Source organism: Phocoena sinus, chromosome 9 (assembly GCF_008692025.1).
Source record: "Phocoena sinus isolate mPhoSin1 chromosome 9, mPhoSin1.pri, whole genome shotgun sequence".
NCBI classification, from domain to species: domain Eukaryota; kingdom Metazoa; phylum Chordata; class Mammalia; order Artiodactyla; family Phocoenidae; genus Phocoena; species Phocoena sinus.
In genome coordinates, this window is record NC_045771.1 from 71,038,958 (window position 1) to 71,066,092 (window position 27,135).

The 27,135-nt window shown below is 37.1% G+C and overlaps 1 protein-coding gene across 5 annotated transcripts in view; it reads right to left on the bottom strand.

The window, feature by feature from the left end:
* Positions 1-3,152: 3,152 nt before the first annotated feature.
* Positions 3,153-27,135, bottom strand: part of SNX13 (sorting nexin 13) — a 141,842-nt gene continuing 117,859 nt past the window's right edge. For 4 of the 5 annotated variants that reach the window (XM_032642866.1, XM_032642865.1, XM_032642867.1 and 1 more), the window contains 6 exons: positions 21,570-21,731; positions 20,053-20,124; positions 17,303-17,448; positions 16,979-17,047; positions 14,961-15,073; positions 3,153-6,677 (listed from right to left, as the gene is read on the bottom strand). In XM_032642866.1, the coding sequence (XP_032498757.1) occupies positions 6,430-6,677; positions 14,961-15,073; positions 16,979-17,047; positions 17,303-17,448; positions 20,053-20,124; positions 21,570-21,731 (810 nt within the window). In that variant the 3' untranslated portion in view covers positions 3,153-6,429. The remainder of the gene's footprint in view (positions 6,678-14,960; positions 15,074-16,978; positions 17,048-17,302; positions 17,449-20,052; positions 20,125-21,569; positions 21,732-27,135) is intronic. The other variant, XM_032642868.1, reaches the window with a different exon arrangement.

The window sequence follows — 27,135 nt, forward strand, 5'->3', positions numbered from 1 at the left end:
GATGCCTACTTAAATCAAGACAAGTTAAAATATTTGGTTTTGCTGCCTCTAGCTCTAGCCTTCTCCTCCTCTTAAAGCAGGGCTAGGCATCCCATTTACATTCTCCCTGTGACCACCTAGAGGGCTGGGATAGGGAGGGTGGGAGGGAGGGAGATGCAAGAGGGAAGAGATATGGGAACATATGTATAACTGATTCACTTTGTTATAAAGCAGAAACTAACACACCATCGTAAAGAATTATACTTCAACAAAGATGTTAAAAAAAAAACACAAAGAATTCTGTAACAGGAAAAAAAAAAAAAAAACTAGCCGCAGATTCGTCAGGTGTTAGCTTGTAGAGAAAAAACAATACCCAGAACTTAAGTCTTCAGTTCCTACTTTATTTTGTAAGTGAGAGCACAGATCAGTGGTTCTCAGCTGGCGGCAACTTTGCCCCCAGACATAATTTGGCAACGTCTGGAGACATTTCTGGTTGTCATAGCTGGCGTTGGGGGAAGTGCTAGTGGCATTATGTAGTAGGTAGAGCCCAAGAATGCCACTGAACATCTTTAATGCACAGAACAGCTCCCACAACGAAGAATTATATGCAGCCCAAAATATCAATAACGCCAGTTGAGAAAGCGTGGCACAGACTCGAGTAAGATCACCTGTGTTGACATTTCAGCCTAATCACTTACCAGCTCTAAAACTTTGGTATGCTTGAGTTTTCCCATCTATAAACTGAAGAAGGTAATAGTATCTACACCTCAAAAAGTTGATTAGTAAGTGCTGTATAACTGTTGCTACGGGAATCTTTATTGGAAATACACAAATATGCTCCTCCAGCTTCTTGGATTGCAACATACTTTCATAACATTATCACCATCTTTTCCCCTTTCATCTGCATCTGAATTGTCATGTTTCCACTTCCAGGTGTGGAGGCTTCTACACAAGGATAAATCTTAAAGATCTTCAGTGCAACCCATTGCTTTCTGTTAGCCGTTTCTTTGAATCAAGGGGTTTAGTTGTGTAGAAAAGAGTTAACATAGCAGGTATGACTGCTGTCCTTTGAAAGGCCTGCTTATGAGGTTGGCCTTTGTTCTCAGCTATCTGAGAACTTAGATTTTGGGAGTACCCCTACCATTCCCAAAACTGATAGAAGTGGCTCAGTATGCATAAACCGTTTGTACAAAATATATGGTTTATGTGGAACACATGCTTTCCTTCCAGGAGTCCAGAATTTTGGTGTCAAGCAGAGAGTGCCTACATGACCTGCCCCCAATAAAAACTGTAGGCAGGGCTTCCCTGGTGGTGCAGTGGTTGAGAGTCCGCCTGCCGATGCAGGGGACACGGGTTCATGCCCCGGTCCGGGAAGATCCCACATGACGCGGAGCGGCTGGGCCCGTGAGCCATGGCCGCTGAGCCTGCGTGTCCGGAGCCTGTGCTCCGCAATGGGAGTGGCCGCCAACAGTGAGAGGCCCGCGTACAGCAAAAAAAAACCCAAAAAACAAAAACTGTAGGCAGTCTTGAATTAGCTTCCTTGATTGGCCATGTTTCACACGTGCTGTCACAACTCATTGCTGGGGGGAATTAAGTGTATCCTGCAAGACTGCATTGGGAGAGGAACTTCGGAATCTCGTGCCTGGTTTCCCTCAAACTTCACCCCATGCACCCTTTCCCTTTCATCTTGTTCTATATCCTTTTGCTGTAAGAAATCTTTGCTGTATGACTAAAGGACGAACCCTGAGAGGCCTCCTGGTGAATCACCAGGGGGGTGGTCTTGCAGTTTTCCAACAATTAGACCTACTGTTTTATTCCACTCAATTATATGTAAAAGTTCATGTTTGCCAACTTAAAATGTCACATTTCATACAATTCTCATACACCGTGCATTGGGAAACAGACATTAAATATAATTTCCATTCTATTAATTGTTTTTCTTGTGAAGTACTAGGTTCTTAGCTGCTGCCATTGTTCCTAGATCAAACATAGCATCTCCCTATTATATATGGATTAATGTCTGGCACATACTTTAAAATCTGACCTATATTACATTTCTCTCTCCTCTTTGCATTTCCTAGTTACTACTATTTTGATCACATCAGCAAGATAAGGATCTTTAAGAAGTAGCAAGTATTTTTCCTGCTTCTCAGGAGACATAACTCTATTATCCCTCACTGAGTTCATTATTCTGGTATCCAGGGCCAAATTCAACTCCAATATCTACTGTTAATTTTTCTAACTGTCCTTTTTCTTTCAAACACTGAACTTCGTATATGAATGACAAGCTAAAAAAACAGGAAAAAAAAAAACCCAAAACACCATCTCCCAAATTCATGGGTTTTTCTATATAGAGTTTAACTAAAGATGCCTCACCTTTTTTTCTCCCCTACTAAGATTTTTTTTTTTTTTTAACCACGTTCCTTGGGAACACTATCCTCAAGCTATTAATAGGTATTTATGACAAAAGATTCTGTAGTTAACTAAGTTTGGGAAGTCAGGAAAACAAAGTTAAACAGAGTTATTCATTATAGAACTTTTCAGAACCTTTGATACAATCATTTGAATTGTGAAGGAACATTTTAGGGTTTTGAATAGCATGTAGATTTACGTTAAGTTACATAAAAGTATAAAATTATTCCTTCAGGAACATCTTAAAGGGACCACTATTTTACAGTATGCATTTTGAGAAACACTATGCCTGCCCCTGGTAGGGTAGGAGTAATCACACTGATGTCTGAGAAGTCTTTGGATATAGATCCAAGAAGCCTGCAAAGACTATCGCCAACTAGGCAGAGCTACATTTCTGAGTATTGAGTCTATTGCCTTTAGAAACGAAACCTCTAAAATAGCAGGCAGGCTATGAATTTAAAATGAGATCAAACAAAAATTGTTAATGGATTACTTATAGATCTTCCTCTCTATGAGAAAATTATAATTTTGCATGTAGGGAAGTATGAAGTTTCTTTAACAAGTGGTAGTAAATTAGCTGCCCCATAAAAGGAAAAATTAAATTCAGCTAGCTGTAAGTCAGTAATCATTCAATAGTTCATCTATCAACCTGGAACTTGAATTGCTTGATTTCTAAAATGAAAGGAAAATACACACAGATAATAAAGATAAGACAAGTGAGCAAGCATTTCTTCAAGTAATAAAAATACATCACTACTAAATAAAATTCAACAAAAAGGTTTGTTAATACTTTATTAGTATTTTCTAATGGACAAAACATAACGCAAACCAAATAAAATTTTTAATCTTCTTTTTAGTTCAATAAAAATAACTGACATTCTGATTGTTGTTCCTTCTTTGTTAAAGAAGTATTGATAGAATAGCTAGGCACACAGTTGACACTTACTGTACAATGAATGATATGCACAAGTTATCTTTTAACACTTATAATCCTAAAATGTGCTCTTTATATTTTTCCCTTGTAATACAGGAGCCATGCTCCTATAAGCAAAATTTACTAATAACAAAAGAATTTTACAAGGAGTGACAAAAAGACTTTTAAAACAAGTCCTTAAATAAAAGGATGCAGCAACAATGGAACGTAAGTTGTTGGGTTAAGAAGACAGCTTAAACTAGATCTCAAAACATTAAAAATTCATTTATTTTACAATTACTCAAATACACATGCATTAAATGAAAATATTGCACAAATTAAAATTTTAGATTGTGAAATTTTATATTGTTCTTAATTTTTTTAAAAATTGGTACACTTTCCTGGTAGCACTTAACTGTTTTTTTCCAAACACCAAAGCACAAACTTAAAATGAAGGAAGTGAAATATTCAAGGTTTTAAATTTAAAAAGAAAAAAAATTAAGGCTAACCAAGTGCATCCATTAGTCAATGGCACAATTGTTTTCAGCAACTATCAGAAAACCCTAATCATAGGAAATGCCCATCTAACCCTTATATATAAATCATACAATCAATTTTTTAGGTGAATTAACTGTAAGTTAGTAGTGATGGTTTCTAAAGTCTGTTACCTGAAAAGTCAGAAAACCCAAACAAAGAATGATTAATTTAGAAGGTTCTTGCCTAAAGGCACCACTGACTTAAAAACACATTCAAAAATCAAATATCAGAAGACATAAAGCCTCTTCATGTATATATTCATATATGCAGTAAATGCATTAAATGTAATAACTTTATTAAACGTAGTACACTGTACTTGACTTATGGGTTAAATATTTTACACACAGCTCGACCAAGTCATTCAAAAAGTATCTCTAATTTTAGCATGACCACGGCTCTCTCTGATGTAAAACATAGATGTGCAAGGAGAAGATGCATAACCATTTACACAGACTACCATTTGACATTTCTGCTTTTGAAATATAAACTCTTTTAAACAAAAATTATTTTAAAAACCCATTTACTCAAATAGTTTTTGGTATGATTGCAGTTCTCTTGCAGGGCTCCATGAAAATTCACAATCCTGCATGACCTTTCTTTCCCTGGTTGATGGCCAGCGTTCCTCACATTATCTAGAAATGCTTTTTCACATGTATACACTAGGCTCTTACTCTTAGATTTATTTATGGCAAAAATATACTTGAAATGGGCAGGGGTATATCTGAAAATCATTGCACTTACGGCCATGCTGATGCTTCCTACAGACATGTTTCACATATCTTTTCTTCCAAAGCCTGGGGCATGAGGAGAGACCAGGGCAGGAAGACACATTGAGAAGAAGAAATATTATATCTTCCACCAGAGTCAATATGGATCTTTTCTCATTTGGAAGTTTAAATGAAAGGGATTTCATTTATGTAATTCTGAAGACATGCAACACAGGCTGAAAATATGCATACTACAAGTATGCACAACAGCATTATTAATAAATATGATTATTATTATAAAGCTTTAAAGGAAGGCTTTATTCTATTCGGCTTCACTTTGTAAGTAGGATCTCAGTGACAAGACAATAACATCTTGTTCCAATCTTAAAGCTCCCAAACAACTGGGATACCAATACTCTGTCCCTTTATCTTAAGCACCCAGACGTTCTTTTAATACCAGCATCTTGGCTCAGTGGTCTGATAAATAGCTTCACTATTTTAAGGTTTTAGTGTTAAATATTTTTAAAACAAAAAACGCTGACACACCCAAACCCTTAGTCAGTGGAAGTATTTAAAACTATGCAGAAATCCTGCATACAAAACATATGAAGACTTCCAAGATTGACAAATGGAGAATGAGAAAACTATAGGAAATGCAGAGGCTCCAAAACTGGAAAAGGTATTTCGTTGTTGTTGGTATAAAATTATTTTAGGGACTTAAATGTATACACCGAGGGGTTTTGCCACCTTGCTTTATTTAGTAGAATTTTACATTATGCAAAATATAAATAAAGCCTATTTTAAAAAATATTATAGTTCTGTTTATTTTCATATATGTACACTATAATAGAGTTAAGAATTTGTATGTTTACATACGACTAATAAACTCATTTAATCCTTTGATTTGCTATTTTTGCAATCACCTAACGTATGTCTAGATCACACAGTTTAAAATCATCATATAGTAACTTTCAATAGAGTACTGTTTTTTAAATTTCCACAATTTTAGAAGTATTTGGCAGTTCTTTCAACAAATTATAGCCCCTATTATATAATCAGTAATCTCTTAAAGATAAAGAAAACTGTAATAATTTTGTAACTTAGCTAAGAGCCATCATCTGCTTCTTTTTACACACAGAATGCCAAAATAAAGCTTATGACTGAGTACCGTTAAGAGCAAAATAGAGCCCTTAAGACACATAAGAATCAATTAAAATCTGTTTTCTACCAATGAATAATAAATCCAATGAAATTTTTGTTTTGACTGGTTTTATTTTATACTAGGTTTTTACTTTATGTCACAAAACTGTAATTTGGATATAATGTTACTTCATACTTTAAGGGCATTCTGTCACTTTCCCTAGACCTGAAAGAGATGTTCCAAAGATCACTCACCTGGCTATCTACACTATATCAAAATTCTGAAAAAGACCTATAAAATCATTATGCAAAACAAATCCCTCCAAACAGTACATTGCACAGTTTCCCACTGTTAAACAAATCAGCCAATTTATCTGTGAACTCTTGTTCTGTGCTTTCCTTAGCTCTCATATCTACACTCTGGCATTTTGTCATTGCTGGAGAATGCTGATTAGCTTGAAACAGAAGAGACCAACGTCATTCTTGCTTGAGATGGGGGCAGTATCCTCTCAGTGTTGCAAAAATATGCACCAAATCATTTAAGACACAGAAATCTCTCTTGGTAGTGGCTGGATTATAGACAAGGATGAGAAGAACCACAGTCTTATGGATGTATTAATAATCTATTTTGAGACACTAAAAGACTGGTGCAGACACAACAGTATATGAGTTAAGCCCCAGAAGATCCGTCCATACCATCAGTCCTGGACAAAACGAACACCAGCTTCATAGATTGGAGTGTCACCTTTTCTGTAAAGAAGGCGCTTGAGTAGTATGAAGTTTCTGTTTATATTTCTGCATCTGCTTTGACCGTGAATGCAGTCTGTTGAAAAGTTCACGGAATTTATACTGTGGAAATAAGCTTTCCAAAAAGCCTTCCAAAAAGACATAAACCATCCTCCTATTTAACTGGTTGTGCTGAAACATTTCAAATACACGAAGAATACCTTTCCGTGTTGTCTCAGCCCCAATAATGTGCTTCAGTTCATCTAAATGAAGCGGGGGAGAGGGGAAATAAACACAATTCATTATTCAAAGGAAATCCAAGGCCTAAACTATGCTAAGTATGTAAAGTACAAAGCAGAGTAACTGATAAGTAGCAAGTATTCAGTTAATGACCTTAATATAAGTTTAATAACTGACTTAAAACTTATATACGTTTGCAAGCATGCATGCACTTACACAATAGATACTGTGAGACAAATACAGCACAGGAGAAAGCAGGAAACCCCAAATTAGAGTTGTGATCTTGTCCCTTAATACCTATATGATAACTTACCCACCCTGAGTTTGCATCCTCATCTGTAAAAATGGGAATTTATAATAACCAATATTATTATAACTGTAAGAATTTATAAAGCCTTGATGAGATAATGTGAAAAGTGATCTGTAAACTCTAAAACACTATACACATACTTTTACTACATTTAATGCAGTCAGAAATACTATAAGAAAATGTGTGAAAGTTGATCTATGATTTCAAAAAACTTGCAACACAGAAACAGTGCCATTAAAATACTAAAAGCATAAAGACACTTACAAGGAGGGAATGCAACATGAGATAATAAGGAAAGGTTCCCTTCAAGGAAGTAACAACTGAAGTAGATTTTGCTACCTGGGCAGCATTTTCATAGGTGCAAACAGATGAAGGATTTAAGAACAGGAATGAGCAAATGAGCACCAAGTGGAAACAAAAACAAGACAGGCTCAAGAAATGGGGTAGTAAAGTTTGGTTGAATTTTAGGATTCCTGTAAGAGAAAGTGGTGAAAAAAATGGAAAACTGACAGTGCTGTGACTGTCAGGGTAAGCAAGTTTGGAGTTTACTCATAGGCAACATGAAGTTACTAGAGACACGTAAATATGGAAGCACCAAGTATTATTCTTTTTTTTTTTCCTCTTTTATTCTTGAATTTCATTTTATATTTTACACAGCAGGTTCTTATTAGTTATACATTTTATACACATCAGTGTGTACATGTCAATCCCAACAGCCCAATTCATCACACCACCACCACCCCCCCCCACTCCTTTCCCCCCTTGGTGTCCATACATTTGTTCTCTGCATCTGTGTCTCTATTTCTGCCCTGCAAACCAGTTCATCTGTACCATTTTTCTAGGTTCCACACATATGCGTTAATATACGATATTTGCTTTTCTCTTTCTGACTTACTTCACTCTGTATGAGCCTCTAGATCCATCCACGTCTCTACAAATGACCCAATTTCGTTTCTTTTTATGGCTGAGTAATATTCCATTGTATATATGTACCACCTCTTCTTTACCCATTCGTCTGTCGCTGGGCATTTAGGTTGCTTCCATAACCTGGATATTGCAAATAGTGCTGCAATGAACATTGGGGTGCATGTGTCTTTTTGAATTGTTTTTCTCAGGGTATATGCCCAGTAGTGGGATTGCTGGGTCATATGGTAATTCTATTTTTAGTTTTTCAAGGAACCTCCATACTGTTCTCCATAGTGACTGTATCAATTTACGCTCCTACCAAGAGTGCAAGAGCGTTCCCTTTTCTCCACACCCTCTCCAGCATTTGTTTCTTGTAGATTTTCTGATGATGCCCATTCTGATTGGTGTGAGGTGATACCTCATTGTACTTTTGATTTGCATTTCTCTAATAATTAGTGATGTTGAGCAGCTTTGCATGTGCTTCTTGGCCATCTGTATGTCTTCTTTGGAGAAATGTCTATTTAGGTCTTCTGTCCATTTTTGGATTGTGTGGTTTGTTATTTTAATATTGAGCTGCATGAGCTGTTCATGTATTTTGGAGATTAATCCTTTGTCCATTGATTTCTTTGCAAACATTTTCTCCCATTCTGAGGGTTGCCTTTTTGTCTTGTTTATGTTTCCCTTTGCTGTGCAAAAGCTTTGAAGTTTCATTAGGTCCCATTTGTTTCTTTTTGTTTTTATTTCCATTTCTCTAGTAGATGGGTCAAAAAGGATCTTGCTGTGATTTATGTCATAGAGTGTTCTGTCTATGTTTTCCTCTAAGAGTTTGATAGTGCATTTTGTAGTGCATATAGTGGTCTTGCATTTAGGTCTCTAATCCATTTTGAGTTTATTTTTGTGTATGGTGTTAGGGAGTGTTCTAATTTCATTTTTTATGTGCAGCTGTCCAGTTCTCTCAGCACCACTTATGGAAGAGACTGTCGTTTCTCCATTGCATATCCTTGCCTCCTTTGTCATAGATTAGTTGACTATTGGTGAATGGGTTTATCTCTGGGATTTCTATACTGTTCCATTGATCTATATTTCTGTCTTTGTGCCAGTACCATATTTCCTTGATTACTGTAGCTTTGTAGTATAGATTGAAGTCCAGGAGCCTGATTCCTCCAGCTCCGTTTTTTTCCCTCAAGACCGCTTTGGCTATTCGGGGTCTTTTGTGTCCCTATACAAATTTTAAGATTTTTTGTTCTAGTTCTGTAAAAACTGCCATTGGTAATTTGATAGGGATTGCACTGAATCTGTACATTGCTTTGGGTAGTATAGCCATTTTCACAGTATTGATTCTTCCAATCCAATGACATGGTATATCTCTCCATTTGTTTGTATCGTCTTTAATTTCTTTCATTAGTGTCTTATAGTTTTCTGCATACAGGTCTTTTGTCTCCTTAGCTAGGTTTATTCTGAGGTATTTTATTCTTTTTGCTGCAATGGTAAATGGGAGTGTTTCCTTAATTTCTCTTTCAGATTTTTCATCATTAGTGTATAGGAATGCAAGAGATTTCTGTGCATTAATTTTGTATCCTGCAACTTTACCAAATTCATTGGTTAGCTCTAGTAGTTTTCTGGTAGCATCTTTAGGATTCTCTATGTGTAGTATCATGTCAACTGCAAACAGTGACAGCTTTACTTCTTCTTTTCTGATTTGGATTCCTTTTATTTCTTTTTCTTCTCTGATTGCCATGGCTAGGACTTCCAAAACTATGTTGAATAATAGTGGTGACAGTGGACATCCTTGTCTTGTTCTGATCTTAGAGGAAATGCTTTCAGTTTTTCACGATTGAGAATTGATGTCTGCTGTGGGTTTGTTGTATATGGCCTTTATTATGTTGAGGTAGGTTCCCTCTGGGGAGTTTTTATCATAAATGGGTGTTGAATTTTGTCAAAAGTTTTTTCTGCATCTAGAGATGATCATATGGTTTTTCTTCTTCAGTTTGTTAATATGGTGTATCATATTGATTGATTTGCGTATACTGAAGAATCCTTGCATCCCTGGGATAAATCCCACTTGATCATGGTATATGATCCTTTTAATGTGTTGTTGGATTCTGCTTGCTAGTATTTTGTTGAGGATTTCTGCATCTCTACTCATCAGTGATATTGGTCTGTAATTTTCCTTTTTTGTATTATTTTTGTCTGGTTTTGGTATCAGGGTGATGGTGGCCTTGTAGAATGAGTTTGGGAGTGTTCATTCCTCTGCAATTTTTTGGAAGAGTTTGAGAAGGATGGGTGTTAACTCTTCTCTAAATGTCTGATAGAATTCAACTGTGAAGCCATCTGGTCCTGGACTTTTGTTAGTTGGAAGATTTTTAATCAGAGTTTAAATTTCATTACTTTGTGACTGGTCTGTTCATGTTTTCTATTTCTTCCTGGTTCAGTCTTGGAAGGTTATACCTTTCTAAGAATTTGTCCATTTCTTCCAGGTTGTCCATTTTATTGGCACAGAGCTGCTTGTAGTAGTCTCTTAGGATGCTTTGTATTTCTGTGGTGTCTGTGGTAACTTCTCCTTTCTCATTTCTAATTTTAATGATATGAGTCTTCTCCATCTTTTTCTTGATGAGTCTGGCTAATGGTTTATCAATTTTGTTTATCTTCTCAAAGAACCAGCTTTTAGTTTTATTGATCTTTGCTATTGTTTCCTTTGTTTCTATTTCATTTATTTCTGCTCTGATCTTTATGATTTCTTTCCTTCTACTAACTTTGTGTTTTGTTTGTTCTTCTTTCTCTAGTTCTTTTAGGTGTGAGGTTAGATTGTTTATATGAGATGGCTGTTGTTTCTTGAGGTAGGATTGTACTGCTATAGACTTCCCTCTTAGAACTGCTTTTGCTGCATCCCACAGGTTTTGGATCGTAATGTTTTCACTGTCATTTGTTTCTAGGTATTTTTTTATTTCCTCTGTGACTTCTTGCTTATTTAGTAACATATTGTTTAGCCTCCATGTTTGTGTTTTTTATGGTTTTTTCCCCTTAATTGATATCTAATCTCATAGCGTTGTGATCAGAAAAGATGCTTGATATGATTTCAATTTTCTTAAATTTACTGAGGCTTGATTTGTGACCCAAGATGTGATCCTGGAGAATGTTCCGTGCACACTTGAGAAGAAAGTGTAATCTGCTGTTTTTGGATGAAATGTCCTATAAATATCAATTAAATCTATCTGGTCTATTGTGTAGTTTAAAGCTTGTGCTTCCTTATTAATTTTCTGTTTGGATGATCTGTCCAATGGTGTAAGTGAGGTGTTAAACTCCTGCACTATTATTGTGTTACTGTCAATTTCCTCTTTTATAGCTGTTAGCAGTTGCCTTATGTATTGAGGTGCTCCTATGTTGGGTGCAAATATATTTATAATTGTTGTATCTTCTTCTTGGATTGATCCCTCGATCATTATGTAGTGTCCTTCCTTGTCTCTTGTAACATTCTTTACAGTCTATTTTATCTGATATGAGTATTGCTACTCCAGCTTTCTTTTGATTTCCTTGCATGGAATATCTTTTTCTATCCCCTCACTTTCAGTCTAGATGTGTCCCTAGGTCTGAAGTGGGTCTCCTGTAGACAGCACATATATGGGTCTTATTTTCGTATCCATTCAGTGAGCCTGTGTCTTTTGGTTGGAGCATTTAATCCCTTCACATTTAAGGTAGTTATTGATATGTATGTTCCTATTACCATTTTCTTAATTGTTTTGGGTCTGTTTTTATAGGTTCTTTTCTTCACTTGTGTTTCCCATTTAGAGAAGTTCCTTTAGCATTTGTTGTAGAGCTGGTTTGGTGGTGCTAAATTCTCTTAGCTTTTGCTTGTCTGTAAAGATTTTGATTTCTCCATTGAATCTGAATGAGTTCTTTGCCAGGTAGAGTAATCTTGGTTGTGTGTTCTTCCGTTTCATCACTTTAAATATGTCATGCCACTCCCTTCTGGCTTGTAGAGTTTCTGCTGAGAAATCAGCTGTTAACCTTATGGGAGTTCCCTTGTATATCATTTGTTGTTTTTCCCTTGCTGCTTTCAGTAATTTTTCTTTGTCTTTAATTTTTGCTCTCTGAGCTTCCTGGACTTCGGTGGCTATTTCCTTTCCCATGTTAGGGAAGTTTTCGACTATAATCTCTTCAAATATTTTCTCGGGTCCTTTCTCTCTCTCTTCTCCTTCTGGGACCCCTGTAATGTGAATGTTGTTGTGTTTAATGTTGTCCCAGAGGTCTCTTAAGCTGTCTTCATTTCTTTTCATTCTTTTTTCTTTACTCTGTTCTGCAGCAGCGAATTCCACCATTCTGTCTTCCAGGTCACCTATCCGTTCTTCTGCCTCAGTTATTCTGCTATTAATTCCTTCCAGTATGTTTTTCATTTCAGTTATTCTATTGTTCATCCCTGTATGTTTGTTCTTTAATTCTTCTAGGTCTTCGTTAAACATTTCTTGCATCTTCTCGATCTTGGCCTCCATTCTTTTTCCGAGATCCTGGATCATCTTCACTACCATTATTGTGAATTCTTGTTTAGGAAGGTTGCCTATCTCCACTTCATTTAATTATTTTTCTGGGGTTTTATCTTGTTCCTTCATCTGGTACACAGTCCTCTGCCTTTTCATCTTGTCAGTCTTTCTGTGAATGTGGTTTTTGTTCCACAGGCTGCAGGATTGTAGTTCTTCTTGCTTCTACTGTCTGCCCTCTGGTGGATGAGGCTATCTACGAGGCTTGTACAAGTTCCTGTTGGGAGGGACTTGCCCACCAGAACAAAAGAGCTGGCTTTTCCTCTGGAGGGAAGAGCTCAGTAAAACTTTAATCTGCTTGTCTGCTGATGGGTGGGGCTGCGTTCCCTTCCTGTTGATTGTTTGGCCTAAGGCGACCCTACACTGGAGCCTACCTGGGCTCTTTGGTGGGGCTAATGGCGGACTCCGGAAGGGCTCACGCCAAGGAGTACTTCCCAGAACTTCTGATTCCAGTGTCCTTGTCCTCACGGTGAGCCACAGCCACCCCCCACCTCTGCAGGAGACCCTCCAACACTAGCAGGTAGGTCTGGTTCAGTCTTCTACGGGGTCACTGCTCCTTCCCCTGGGTCCCGATGCGCACACTACTTTGTATGTGGAGTCTCTGTTTCCTCCAGTCCTGTCGAGGCCCTGTAATCAAATCCCGCCAGTCTTCAAAGTCTGATTCTCTAGGAATTCCTCCTCCTGTTGCCAGACCCCCAGGTTGGGAAGCCTGACGCGGGGCTCAGAACCTTCACTCCAATGCGTGGACTTCTGTGGTATAAGTGTCCTCCAGTATGTGAGTCACCCACCCAGCAGTTATGGGATTTGATCTTATTGTGATTGCGCCCCTCCTACCATCTCATTATGGCTTCTCCTTTGTCTGTGGATGTGGGGTATCTTTTTTGGTGAGTTCCAGTGTCTTCCTGTTGATGACTGTTCAGCAGTTAGTTGGGACTCTGATACTCTCACAAGAGGGAGTGAGACCATGTCCTTCTACTCCGCCATCTTGAACCAATCTCCTATTATTCTTAATTATTCATAGCCAGGACCGTACAGCAGGGGCCTCAAAAGCAATACTTTATTGCTCTTGAAAGAAACATGCAACTTCCAAAATGTATACTTCTAACTAGGGTACAATATAATTTAAAGCAAATAGTTTTTAAATTTACTAAAAAACAGGTGAGGGATTATGTATATATAAATATATATACTTTTACATCTATCCTCACTTCCTTCAAGTCTTCACATAAGTGTCATCATCTCAGGGAGGCCCCCAATGGCTACCCTATCTGCAACTGCAACTCAACTGACACCTCCCTTTTCCTGCACTATCTGTCTCCTCAGCACTTACCACTATCCAACATGCTGTGCTTTATCTATTTCTTTCATCTGTTTCCTGTGTCTCCCTAGTAGAATGTAAACTCCAAGAAGGCAACGATAAGTGTAAAGAATAGTGTCTGGCTCATGAAAGGCTCTCAATAAATATTTACTGTATAAATGCATTAAGATTTCTTCCAGCCACATAACTGAGTCAGTCTATAGCACCATCTGGTTTATTCTAACAGTATATTAATATCCTACATTATTGTTTCTTTTTATTTTTCTAAAATGTTATTTCTGTCACTTGCTTTTTATCTCCAAATGCAACAGTATAGTCTATAGGGCAGAATAAATAGCTATGTGGCAAATTTCCAACTTGTTAGAAGACAAAGTTGATTAAAATCTATGACGAAAATATAGTTTAAATTAAAAGTAAAATTATATGAAAAGAAATAGATATTGAGAACTTAAATATTTTTCTATTCTCTACATCCACAATTAAAATGTGGAGAAGAGATATCTAGGTATTTTCAAAGATATCTATAACCAAAGAAGAGATCAAACAACCACCCAACTACACAAAACTGCTCTTATTGAGAGAAGACAAAACGGACAAAGTGAATCTAAATTAGTGAGACAGCAGTGTTCTAAAGTAACTCAAATTAGACCAACAGAATGCCACTATGTACACTTTCTTTAGGATCATGTTTTAGTAAAGATTAAGAATGGGCCAATCAACTGTTTCAAAGGGATTCTTTGAAAAAATGTGTTTGTTCTCTTAAGTAGAACAAATATTCTTCCTGAAAACCTCATACTTCATATACTTTTATCAGCCCTTTCATCTGTCACAGAATTTATCATCAACTTCATTCTCAAAATGTTTCAAGGCAGCAAAGTGAAGTGGTTAAAAGCAACACTTTTTCTTCAAGTGGTTGAAAGCAATGGCTTTCGGGGAACCCAGAGCTGAGTCAGAGTCCCAACACTCACTTACTAGCTATAAACCTTGGGTGACTCATTTAACCCCTTTGAGCTTCTGTTTCCTCACATATAAAGCTGTGATGTTAACAGTACCTAGGCTTCATAATGTTATGTGGGTTAGTTAAAGATATATGAGAAATGCCTAGCACAGTGCCTAGTATATGATAAGCCATCAAATGATAGTTATTATAGTCAAAAGGCAGCTATACTTAGCATGCTCGATGCCTTAAATTCAGAAGAAGTACAAATTAATAAGATTTATACTAAAAATGTTCACTTACCTGGCATAATTGAAAGTAATTTAGTTTTTCCTGCAACTCTTGTTCTCATTCGAATAGCTTTATCTCTGCATGGAACAGTCTCTGCTAAAATGCCATTTGGCCAAAAGGCATCTCTATTTAAGAAGATTAAATAAATTTTGTAAACATTTTCATTTTCTAATGATACAAGTTGGTAAAATTATTCCAACTTTCTAGAGAAAACACAAATGTAAACAGAAAAAGGAAACACTTCTGCAATTTTATATAGGTGTGATATTCAACAAACAGTAACTACATACAGGGTTCAATTTTAGGTGTAAAAGGATATATACAAGACAAAATAACAGAAGTATGCCCTGGGACAACTTAAAACTAAGCCAATATAAAACAAATTCTGCACCCACACCTTAGAGCTGTATTGATTACAATGTTTCTTTCACATACTTAATTCATTCTCCTTTACTTTCACAGTGTGCTTGATTCCTGTTCCCTAGTTCTCAGGCCAAAGGTAGGAATTGAGCACTGTAACTAAGCTTCCATCTGGGAATTTGGTCTGAGAGAAAGAGACTGCCCAGAGTAGTCCTTCTTAACTCTGACTGCACATTAGAAAACACCTGGGAGCTTTAAAAGAGCTTAAGGACCAGGGCCTCCACCAGATTAATTAAATCAGACTGTTTGCAGATGGGACCTAAGCATTAGTACTTTTTAAAGCTCTCCAAGTGACTCCAGTGTGCAGGCAAGGTTGAGAATCAGTGCTCCAGAAGAACAATATTTACCCACCCTGAAACAGAATGAAGGTGCCAGGGCAGGTGGTACAGCTTTTATAAACAGTATGGTATTGTGAGGAGAAATTTAGCTTCAGATTAGAGAGTCCTGTTTCCCCACTGTCCAGCACATGAGGCTTTGGGCAAGCTGCTTAACTTCTCAAACCCTCAATTTCCTTGTAACAAAACGGAGACAAAAATCCCTATCTCATAAAATAGGATAAAATCAGAAAGTGTACATAAAGTAGTTAGACAGTGCCAAGTAAACAGTGTTCGTAGTTCTCTTCTTTCTGTTACTTCAAAGTACGTGATGCCATGAATGTTTATGCCTTGCTTATCTCTCGCTTTTAGAAAAGTTGTTTATTTGTCTGCCATGGCATGCTTTCCTTGAAGGGACTGAACCTTACCTCTCAGTTCCTGGTAAGAGGGCTAGACACAGAGAAGGGGTTCAGAATATTTTCGTAGAATGAACATATGAATTGGAGTATCACTACTATTAATCTGAACCTTTTCAGAGGTTCAAATAGTTAATAAAAATTTAGACCATGGACATACATATTTCTAAAATTCTTCATTTAAAATCAAGGTTAGCAGGGACTTCCCTGGTAGTGCAGTGGTTAAGAATCCGCCTGCCAATGCAGGGGATATGGGTTCGATCCCTGGTCTGGGAAGATCCCACATGCCATGGAGCAACTAAGCCCATGTGCCGCAACTACTGAGCCCACGTGCCGCAACTACTGAAGCCTGCCCACCTAGAGCACATGCTCCATAACAAGAGAAGCCACTGCAATGAGAAGCCTACGCACCACAATGAAGAGTAGTCCCCGCTTGCGGCAACTAGAGAAAGCCAGCATGCAGCAATGAAGACCCCATGCAGCCAGCCAGCCAGCCAATCAATCAATCAACCAATCAATCAAATCAAGGTTAGCAAATACAACTGAGAAAAATTAATCCTGGAAACTAGGTAACCTGATTATATGACCATGCCATGTCTACATTAATATTTCAATTATTTTAAAGCCACATTACTATGATAAAATATAGCCTAACATCTTAAAGATTTTTCATTTACACTTTTTTCTATTCTGGTTTTAAAAAAACAAAGATGAATAGGTCCATGGGACAAATGTTTATAATTCTTGCAAGTCTTTTTGCTCATCAGTGATGACTAAAACCAACTTTAAGGCCAGGAAGAGAAGGAATGCAATGAAAGTTAGTGATAACAATGCTCAACTCTGTACTATCTAAAAGAAGTGACTGTGTCTTAAGACATACCTGAAACGTTTCACTAAGTCGGCTACTTGCTCAGGTGAGGTCATCCAGTCAACATGGTCAACTATTTTTCTGAAAGTAAAGAAATTCAAATGAGTACGGTCAAGATTTTAGAAGGTGAATAAAATAAAGAAACATTACTTTCATGAAGTAAGCAACTTAATTTGTATGAAGATTATCTCTGAGAGCAATAGTCTGCTTTAATGATCTTCAAAGACCCAGAGAAGGAAATTCACCTACAAAAGGTTGAGCAATCTACTTCCAGAAGTAAAACTTCAAAAGCTAAGTAAGATCAGCTCTAAGTAGTTTAAGAAAAAAAAGTGGTACCTATTAATAGTATCACCATATGTGGCTCTAATAAGCTGTTGAAGTAGGTTTTTGATATTCCTTCGCAACCACTGATTTCTCTCTTTTAAGTCGAATACTTCATCCATGAGAAGCAGCATTACCCGAAGTGGAATATTGTCATCCACCTGACAAAATATGGGAAGAAATAAGGATACGTTTCTTTGAGTTACCTATCTACTACGAATGGCTAATTTTGCTGCTTTTACCAAATGACTGTTACTATTTACAGGTTGGAGAACAAGTTCTACTATAGCCTTTGTAACCAACATTTCATTCTAATTTAGAAAAAATATTTTTAACAGCCATTTTGACAGAATACAGAATTTTACAACTCTACAATGATGAGTAAATTCCAAGGCTGTAGTGAAACAAACTTCTCAAACTGGGTTCATGATGGTCTTAGGAAAATATGATTTGGGATCTTGCAGTAGAGTCTGTATTAGTTTATAAGGCAAAGGCTAGCCCCTTTGCCTATTCTCTGGGGCATCTTTTTCAAATGAACAAAATATTCTCAACATTTCTCTTTATTTAATAGAACAAAATACAATCTACACAGAGCAATCTGTTTTACTCGGTTACTGCGTTGTATGTATATAGGTATTTTCATGAAAAAGAAGCTGAAATAAAATCCAGCTAACATTACAAAAGGCAACTAGATTACTAGAATTTTCTTTTTATTTTTAAGAAGTAAAAATTTGTACACTTTCATCATGGGAATATTCAATTAATGATATAAAAAGTAAAGAAAGACAACTAGAATGCTTTGATGTCGAAATATATCAACATACAATAGGGTGCAGGTTTAGATATGCAACAAAACTGCCATAATTGCCAGTAATTTTGTAATTCTTTCATCACTAAGCTACTCTTTCCAATTATTTCTTCATCAATGTTGTAATTTAAATACTTAAATTTTTTCATGAGAAAACAGCATGAGTCATACATTTTTCACTGTGTTGTAAACATTTTCTTAGCATACCTTCTCTTTCACATATTTTTCAATAGCTTAACCACTTTGGAGGCAAAAATCACTACTGCTCTATTCTCTGATCAAGTATAGTCATGAGTCTGATGCCACATGACAATTCTAATAAACAGTTAAATTATAAAAACCCTTAACAAAAAGTATAATGTTATGGATATTACAACAGTACAATGCATAATAAACATTCTAAAATATTCTTGAAAAAACAAAAATATTATCTTTAAGACAGTTTATTATAAAGAAATTCAATGAGAAACTGAAGAGAGATAATTATAACTTTAAAATAACTCTGCCTAATAGAATAGAATATAAAGCCCAGACCCAAATATATAAAATAAAAAGATTTGTGACAAGGAAAAAACATACACTGGGAAAAGAGGGTCTTCTCAGTAAATGGTGCTTAGGTCAACTGGACCCCTACCTCATTCCATACACAACAATTGAGCCTAGATGAATGGCAAATCTAAGTTTTGGCACGGTAAACAAAAACAACTTTTTTTTTTTTTTTGCGGTACACGGGCCTCTCACTGTTGTGGCCTCTCCCGTTGCGGAGCACAGGCTCCGGACGTGCAGGCTCGGCAGCCATGGCTCATGGGCCTAGCCGCTCCACGGCATGTGGGATCTTCCCGGACCGGGGCACGAACCCGTGTCCCCTGCATCGGCAGGCGGACTCTCAACCACTGAGCCACCAGGGAAGCCCAACAAAAACAATTTTTAAAGAAAATCATAGGAGAACATCTTTGTGACCTTGCAGTAGGCACAGATTGTACACAGAGCATAAAAGCACACAAAGCAGAAGATATTCACAATACACAAATACTTATATCTGACAAAGAAACAATATTCAGATTATACAACGCACTCTTACTAATCAAAGACAACCAAGCCAACAGAAAAAAAATGGGGGAAAGAGACAGACATGTAAGACAGGACACCCAAATGGCCAATAAACTTATGAAAAGAGGTTCAACATTTTAACAGTCATCAGAGAAATGGAAATCCGCATGAGATACAACAAAGAGAATGGCTAAAATTAAAAAGGCATTAACATATTGAGTTTTGGCAGGCTGTGAACCACTGAATCTCATGCATTCCTGATGGCAGCGGAAGCGGTACACACACTTCGGCAAATTATTTGACAGTATCTATTAAAAATGAATTTTTGCATGACCCCTGACCAAGCAATTCCATTCCTGGGTACAGAAAGAAATATGTACTTATTTGTTTAATCAAAAGACAAGTACCAGAATGTTCAGAGGAGTACAGTTCGTAATATAGCAAACATATTGTACTATATTTACAAAATGTAATTGTACTATAATTACAAAATTGGACTGTAAGGCCACAAAAATGAAGAAACCACAATCACACGAAACAAACATGGAAGATTATCACAATGTTGAGCAAAAAATGCCAGACTTAAAGGAGTACATACCTCACAGTTTCATTTATATAAAGTATAAATGCAGGGTAGAAGTCAGGATAATGTTTATCCTTGGCAGGGGAGAGGACAGTGACAGGAAGAGAGCATTAGGGGCTTTCTGGGGTACTGGTAATATTCTGTTTCTTGTTTACAGTGCTGATTACATGGATATGTTCAGTTTGTAAGAATTCATCAAACAATGTTTACAATATATGTACATTAATGACAGATATACATATTATACTATATTGAAAAGTTAAAAAGATCTGCCAAGTATGATGTGAATTTCAACTGAATGCTACCAAAATAAAATTAACTCACAGTATCATCAAGTTGAGCTGAAACTCGACAATGTTCAGGATCTGAATCAGTCTTTGGAATTAAAGGAGGAACCTAATATTTAAAAAAACAAAGTAAACACACTAAAGCAGAAAATGAAAGAATACAATAAACTAAAATTAGTAGTATCAAATATAATGAACAGCATTTGATTTGATTTGGGGGACAATATATAAACAAAATTTATATAGCATTAACAAAGTATTGACAATCTACAGTTAGAAACCCAATATAAAAGGGTAATTATTTCATTACCAACAGATTTTCTTTCCTTTAAAAAAGGATTCATTTTGAGGTGGATGGAGATATTACTCAAACTCCCATACTTTTTAGAATTTAAAGCTAAGTAAGATTAAATGATTTAAAGACCAAAAGTTAGTAGCACAGTAGGGGAACAGAACTCCAATCTTTTTTCTTTACCATAAAGAGCCTGACAGTATGCTAAGAGGCTTAAAGGAACTAATTAACTGACTGTTATATAATGTAAGTTATGGGGGAAAAGGACAGAAAGACCAGTGCTAGTTGATAACCATTTCTCAGCACAGGAAGGACCATCAAGATCACCTGTTATAACCCCTTCACATTACTGGTGAGGAAAAAGAAGCCTGGAAAAGTTCAGTGACTCTTGTAGGAAGTCATATGGGTAGCTATCAGCAGAAGCAGCACAAGACAACCCTCACTTCAGTGTTAGTGTACTTCCCCATGATTAGAAATTAGGATGAAACACCCGAAAAGGTATGAGAATCAATAGAAAGTATGATTTACACACACTATATTTCAGGAGTTGCCTCTTACAATAAAGAAATTCTATCAATGTTTATATATATTTCCTCTTCACTGAAACATTCTAATAGTTACATGATTTCTTTTATAGTCTTGATTATAACCTTAAACAACTAGGTCAAAATTATTTAAAAAATGTAAATTAGGAAGCAAAAAACTACTTGGTCAACTACCTATTCTGCTAGCAAAATGAATAAGCTTCCCAGGAAACTCTTCTATGCCTCTCACAGGTATATACACAGTAAGATATGGCTGCAGAGATTGATGATGTTGAAAGACTTTTCTTCTCTTTGATCTCGTGAATCTTGATCGTGTGACTCAGGAGAAATTAGACTTTATGTTTGCTGATGAATACTAGTAAAACTAATTCACACAACAGCACATACCTGTTTTGTTATAAATTTTAATGACACTATAGAATAAACATGGCTAAATGGAATAAAAGAGTACAAAGAATGTTAACTTTACTAATTTTAAATATGTGCTTTAAATGGATTTAAAAATTCTACTGTAGTAGAGACTGAGGAGTGACTGGATTTTACAGTATCCATTTTCGATAAGAATTAATTCTCTTTAGTTTTTTAATTCTTTATGAGACTATGTGTCTATAGGGCTTTGGACTTATAAAGTAAAATAAGGTAAATCTAAGCAAGAGCTCAGTAAATCTTAGTTGACCTAAAAATAGTTTCCTTTAGGCATTACTGAAAACATCTTACCTTGAAAAATGATTGCCTTATGTCTTGACCTAATCTCTCTGACATTTTGCCCATGTTGTCTGACATTTTAGTCATTCCCTCTGCGAAGCTATCAGGAAGGGATTTAACTGCATTTGAAACATTCCTCATAGAATTTCGAAGCGGATTTACAAAAGTGTCCATCTAAAGGGGAAAAGATATTATATATCATGACTTCACTGTAAAAGATTTTTTATTCAACTGAGAAGCATGGGAAAATACAGAGTGTAACACATGAAAGATGTAATAATTTTCCAGTCTATATTATCTCACTGCATTTTAAAAGGATAAAACTGTTGTCTTCAGTGTGTCTTTAAAATCTATTTTCAGACATAAATATATGAATAAAATTTTTGAGTGATATGGTTATTGGTAGAAATGAATATAAACCTTGGGTTGCCTTCTTATTAAGAAAAACCCTGAAAAAATGAAAATGTTTCCAAACTAGAAATTGATGCAAGTATAAACAGCTACAACATACTTCTGGCACAAATTCAAGGCAACAATGACATAGATATTTTGAGGTGATATTAAAAAGCAAACAAGCAGATAAACAGCTCAAATAACTAACAAGATTTATTTTTAAAAAAATAATTTTTAGGATATGTTACATGCTCAATTACAATATATGGAAGGAATCTGGAATCCATTAGGAAGAAAAGAAGCTGCAAATCAGACACGTAAGCCATACTTTATTAAGGGAGAATAGAAAAACCATAAAGAAAATATGACAACAGATATAAAAAGAAATGATCTCAGAGGGACAGGAAGCTTTAAAATTGACATTCTGAGAGGAACTTCAAGATGGCGGAAGAGTACGACGTGGAGATCACCTTCTTCCCCACAAATACATCGGAAATACAACGAACTACATGTGGAACAACTCCTACATAACACCTACTGAACACTGGCAGAAGACCTCAGACCTCCCAAAAGGCAAGAAACTCCCCACGTACCAGGGTAGAGCAACAGAAAAAAGAAAAAACAAAAAAAGAATAGGGACTGGATCCGCACCAGTGGGAGGGAGCTGTGAAGGAGGAGAGGTTTCCACACAATAGGAAGCCCCTCCACAGGCAGAGACTGCGGGTGGTGGGTGACGGGGGAAGCTTCGGAGCCACGGAGGAGAGTGCAGCAACAGGGGTGTGGACGGCAAAGCGGAGAGATTCCCGCACAGAGAATCGGTGCTGACCAGCACTCACCAGCCCAAGAGACTTTTCTGCTCACCCGCCAGGACGGGCGGAGGCTGGGAGCTGAGGCTCGGGATTCGGAGGTCAGACCCCAGGGAGAGGACTGGGGTTGCTGCGTGAACACAGCCTAAAGGGGCTAGTGTGCCACAGCTAGCCGGAGGGAGCCTGAGAAAAGGTCTGGAGCTGCCGAAGAGGCAAGAGACTTTTTCTTGCCTCTTTGTTTCCTGGTGAACGAGGAAAGGGGATTCAGAACACCGCTTAACGGAGCTCCAGAGACGGGCGCGAGCCGTGGCTATCAGCGTGGACCCCAGAGACAGGCATGAGATGCTAAAGCTGCTGCTACAGCCACCAAAAAGCCTGTGTGCAAGCACAGGTCACTATCCACACCTCCCCTGCTGGGAGCCTGTGCAGCCCGCCACTGCCAGGGTCCCAGGATCCAGGGACAACTTCCCCAGGAGAACACACGGCGCGCCACAGGCTGGTGCAACGTCATGATGGCCTCGCTGCCGCAGGCTTGCCCCACACTAGGTACCCCTCCCTCCCCCCGGCCTGAGTGAGCCAGAGCCCCCGAATCAGCTGCTCCTTTAACCCTGTCCTGTCTGAGCGAAGAAGAGACGCCCTCAGGCGACCTATATGCAGAGGTGGGTCCAAATCCAAAGATGAACCCCAGAAGCTAGGTGAACAAAGAAGAGAAAGGGAAATCTCTCCCAGCAGCCTGAGGAGCAGCGGATTAAATCTCCACAATCAACTTGATGTACCCTGCATCTGTGAAATACCTGAATAGACAACGAATCATCCCAAACTGAGGAGGTGGACTTTGGGAGCAAAGATATATATATATATATATATATATATATATATATATTTTTTTTTTTTTTTCCCTTTTCCTCTTTTTGTGAGTGTGTATGTGTATGCTTCTGAGTGTGATTTTGTCTGTATAGCTTCGCTTTTACCATCTGTCCTAGGGTTCTGTCTGACCGTTTTTGGTTTTTTTTTTTTTTTACTTTTAAAAATTTCTTTCTTAATAATTATCTTTTCCTTTTTATTTTAATAAATTTATTTTATTTTATCTTTCTTTCTATTTTTTTCTCCCTTCTATTCTCACCCGTGTGAATGAAAGGCTCTTGGTGCTCCAGCCAGGGATCAGGGCTGTGCCTCTGAGGTGGGAGAGCCAACTTCAAGACACTAATTCACAAGAGACCTCCCAGCTCCACGTAATATGAAATGGCAAAAATCTCCCAGAGATCTCCATCTTAACGCCAAGACCCAGCTTCACTCAACGACCAGCAATCTACAGTGCTGGACACCCTTTGCCAAACAACTAGCAAGACAGGAAAAAAACCCCATCCATTAGCAGAGAGGCTGCCTAAAATCATAATAAGGCCACAGACACAGACACCCCGAACACACCACCAGATGTGGACCTGCCCACCAGAAAGACAAGATCCAGCCTCATCCACCAGAACACAGGCACTAGTCCCCTCCACCAGGAAGCTTACACAACCCACTGAACCAACTTTAGCCACTAGGGACAGACACCAAAAACAACGGGAACTATGAACCTGCAGCCTGCGAAAAGGAGACCCCAAACACAGTAAGATAAGCAAAATGAGAAGACAGAGAAACACACAGCAGAAGAAGGAGCAAGGCAAAAAACCACCAGACTTAACAAATGAAGAGGAAATAGGCGGTCTACCTGAAAAAAAAATCAGAATAATGATAGTAAAGATGATCCAAAATCTTGGAAAGAGAAGAGACGAAAAAGAAGAAACGCTTTACAAGGACCCAGAAGAACTAAAGAGCAAACAAACAATGACAAACAACACAATAAATGAAATAAAAAATTCTCTAGAAGGGATCAATAGCAGAATAACTGAGGCAGAAGAATAGATAAGTGACCTGAAAGATAAAATAGTGGAAATAACTAGTGCAGAGCAAAATAAAGAAAAAAGAATGTAAAGAACTGAGGACAGTCTCAGAGACCTCTGGGACAATATTAAATGCACCAACATTCTAATTATAGGGGTCCCATAAGAAGAAGAGAAAAAGAAAGGGACTGAGAAAATATTTGAAGAGATTATAGTTGAAAACGTCCCTAATAAGGGAAAGGAAATAGTTAATCAAGTCCAGGAAGCACAGAGAGTCTCATACAGGATAAATCCAAGGAGAAACACACAAAGACACATATTAATCAAACTATCAAAAATTAAATACAAAGAAAAAATATTAAAAGTAGCAAGAGAAAAATAACACACAAGGGAATCCCCGTAAGGTTAACAGCTGATCTTTCAGCAGAAACTCTGCAAGCTAGAAGGGACTGGCAGGACATATTTAAAGTGATGAAGGAGGAAAACCTAAAACCAAGATTACTCTACCCAGCAAGGATCTCATTCAGATTTCATGAAGAAATTAAATGCTTTATAGACAAGCAAAAGCTAAGAAAATTCAGCACCACCAAACCAGTTTTACAACAAATGCTAAAGGAACTTCTCTAGGCAGGAAACACAAGAGAAGGAAAAGACCTACAATAACAAACCCAAAACAATTAAGAAAATGGTCATAGGAACATACATATCGAAAATTACCTTAAATGTAAATGGACTAAATGCTCCCACCAAAAGACACAGACTGGCTGAATGGGTACAAAAACAAGACCCATATATGTGCTGTCTACAAGACACCCACTTCAGACCTAGGGACACATACAGACTGAAAGTGAGGGGATGGAAAAAGATATTCCATGCAAATGGAAATCAAAAGAAAGCTGTAGGAGCAATTCTCATATCAGATAAAATAGACTTTAAAATAAAGACTATTATAAGAGACAAAGAAGGACACTACATAAAGCTCAAGGGATCGATCCAAGAAGAAGATATAACAACTGTAAATATTTATGCACCCAACATAGGAGCACCTCAATACATAAGGCAAATACTAACAGTCATAAAACGGGAAATCAACAGTAACACAATCATATTGGGGACTTTAACACCCCACTTTCACCAATGGACAGATCATCCAAAATAAAAATAAATAAGGAAACACAAGCTTTAAATGATACATTAAACAAGATGGACTTAATTGATATTTATAGAACATTCATCCAAAAGCAACAGAATACACATTCTTCTCAAGTGCTCATGGAACATTCTCCAGGATAGATCATATCTTGGGTCACAAATCAAGCCTTGGTAAATGTAAGACAATTGAAATAAATCAAGCATCTTTTCCAACCACAATGCCATGAGACTAGATATCAATTACAGGAAAAAATCTGTAAAAAAAAAATACAAACACATGGAGGCTAAACAATACCCTACTAAATAACCAAGAGATCACTGAAGAAATCAAACAGGAAATCAAAAAATACCTAGAAACAAATGACAATGAAAATACGATGACCCAAAACCTTTGGAATGCAGCAAAAGCAGTTCTAAGAGAGAAGTTTATAGCAATACAATCCTACCTTAAGAAACAAGAAACATCTCTAATAAGCAACCTAACGTTACACCTAAAGCAATTAGAGAAAGAAGAACAAGATAACCCTAAAGTTAGCAGAAGGAAAGAAATCATAAAGATCAGATCAGAAATAAATGAAGAAGAAATGAAGGAAACAATAGCAAAGATCAATAAAACTAAAACCTGGTTCTTTGAGAAGGTAAAGAAAATTGATAAACCATTAGCCAGACTCATCATTAAGAAAAGGGAGAAGACTCAAATCAATAGAATTAGAAATGAAAAAAGGAGAAGTAACAACTGACACTGCAGAAATAAAAAGGATCATGAGAGATTACTACAAGCAACTCTATGTCAATAAAATGGACAACCTGGAAGAAATGGACAAATTCTTAGAAATACGCAACACTCCGAGACTGAACCAGGAAGAAGTATAAAATATGAACAGATCGATCACAAGCACTGAAATTGAAACTGTGATTATAAATCTTCCAACAAACAAAACTCCATTACCAGATGGCTTCACAGGCGAATTCCATCAAACATTTAGAGAAGAGCTAACACCTATCCTTCTCAAACCCTTCCAAAATATAGCAGAGGGAGGAACACTCCCAAACTCATTCTATGAGGCCACCATGAGCCTGATACCAAAACATGACAAGGATGTCACAAAGAAAGAAAACTACAGACCAATATCACTGGTGAACATAGATGCAAAACTCCTCAACAAAATACTAGCAAACAGAATCCAACAGTACATTAAAAGGATCATACACCATGATCAAGTGGGGTTTATCCCAGGAATGCAAGGATTCTTCAGTATACACAAATCAATCAATGTGATACACCATAACAACAAATTGAAGGAGAAAAACCGTATGATCATCTCAATGGATGCAGAGAAA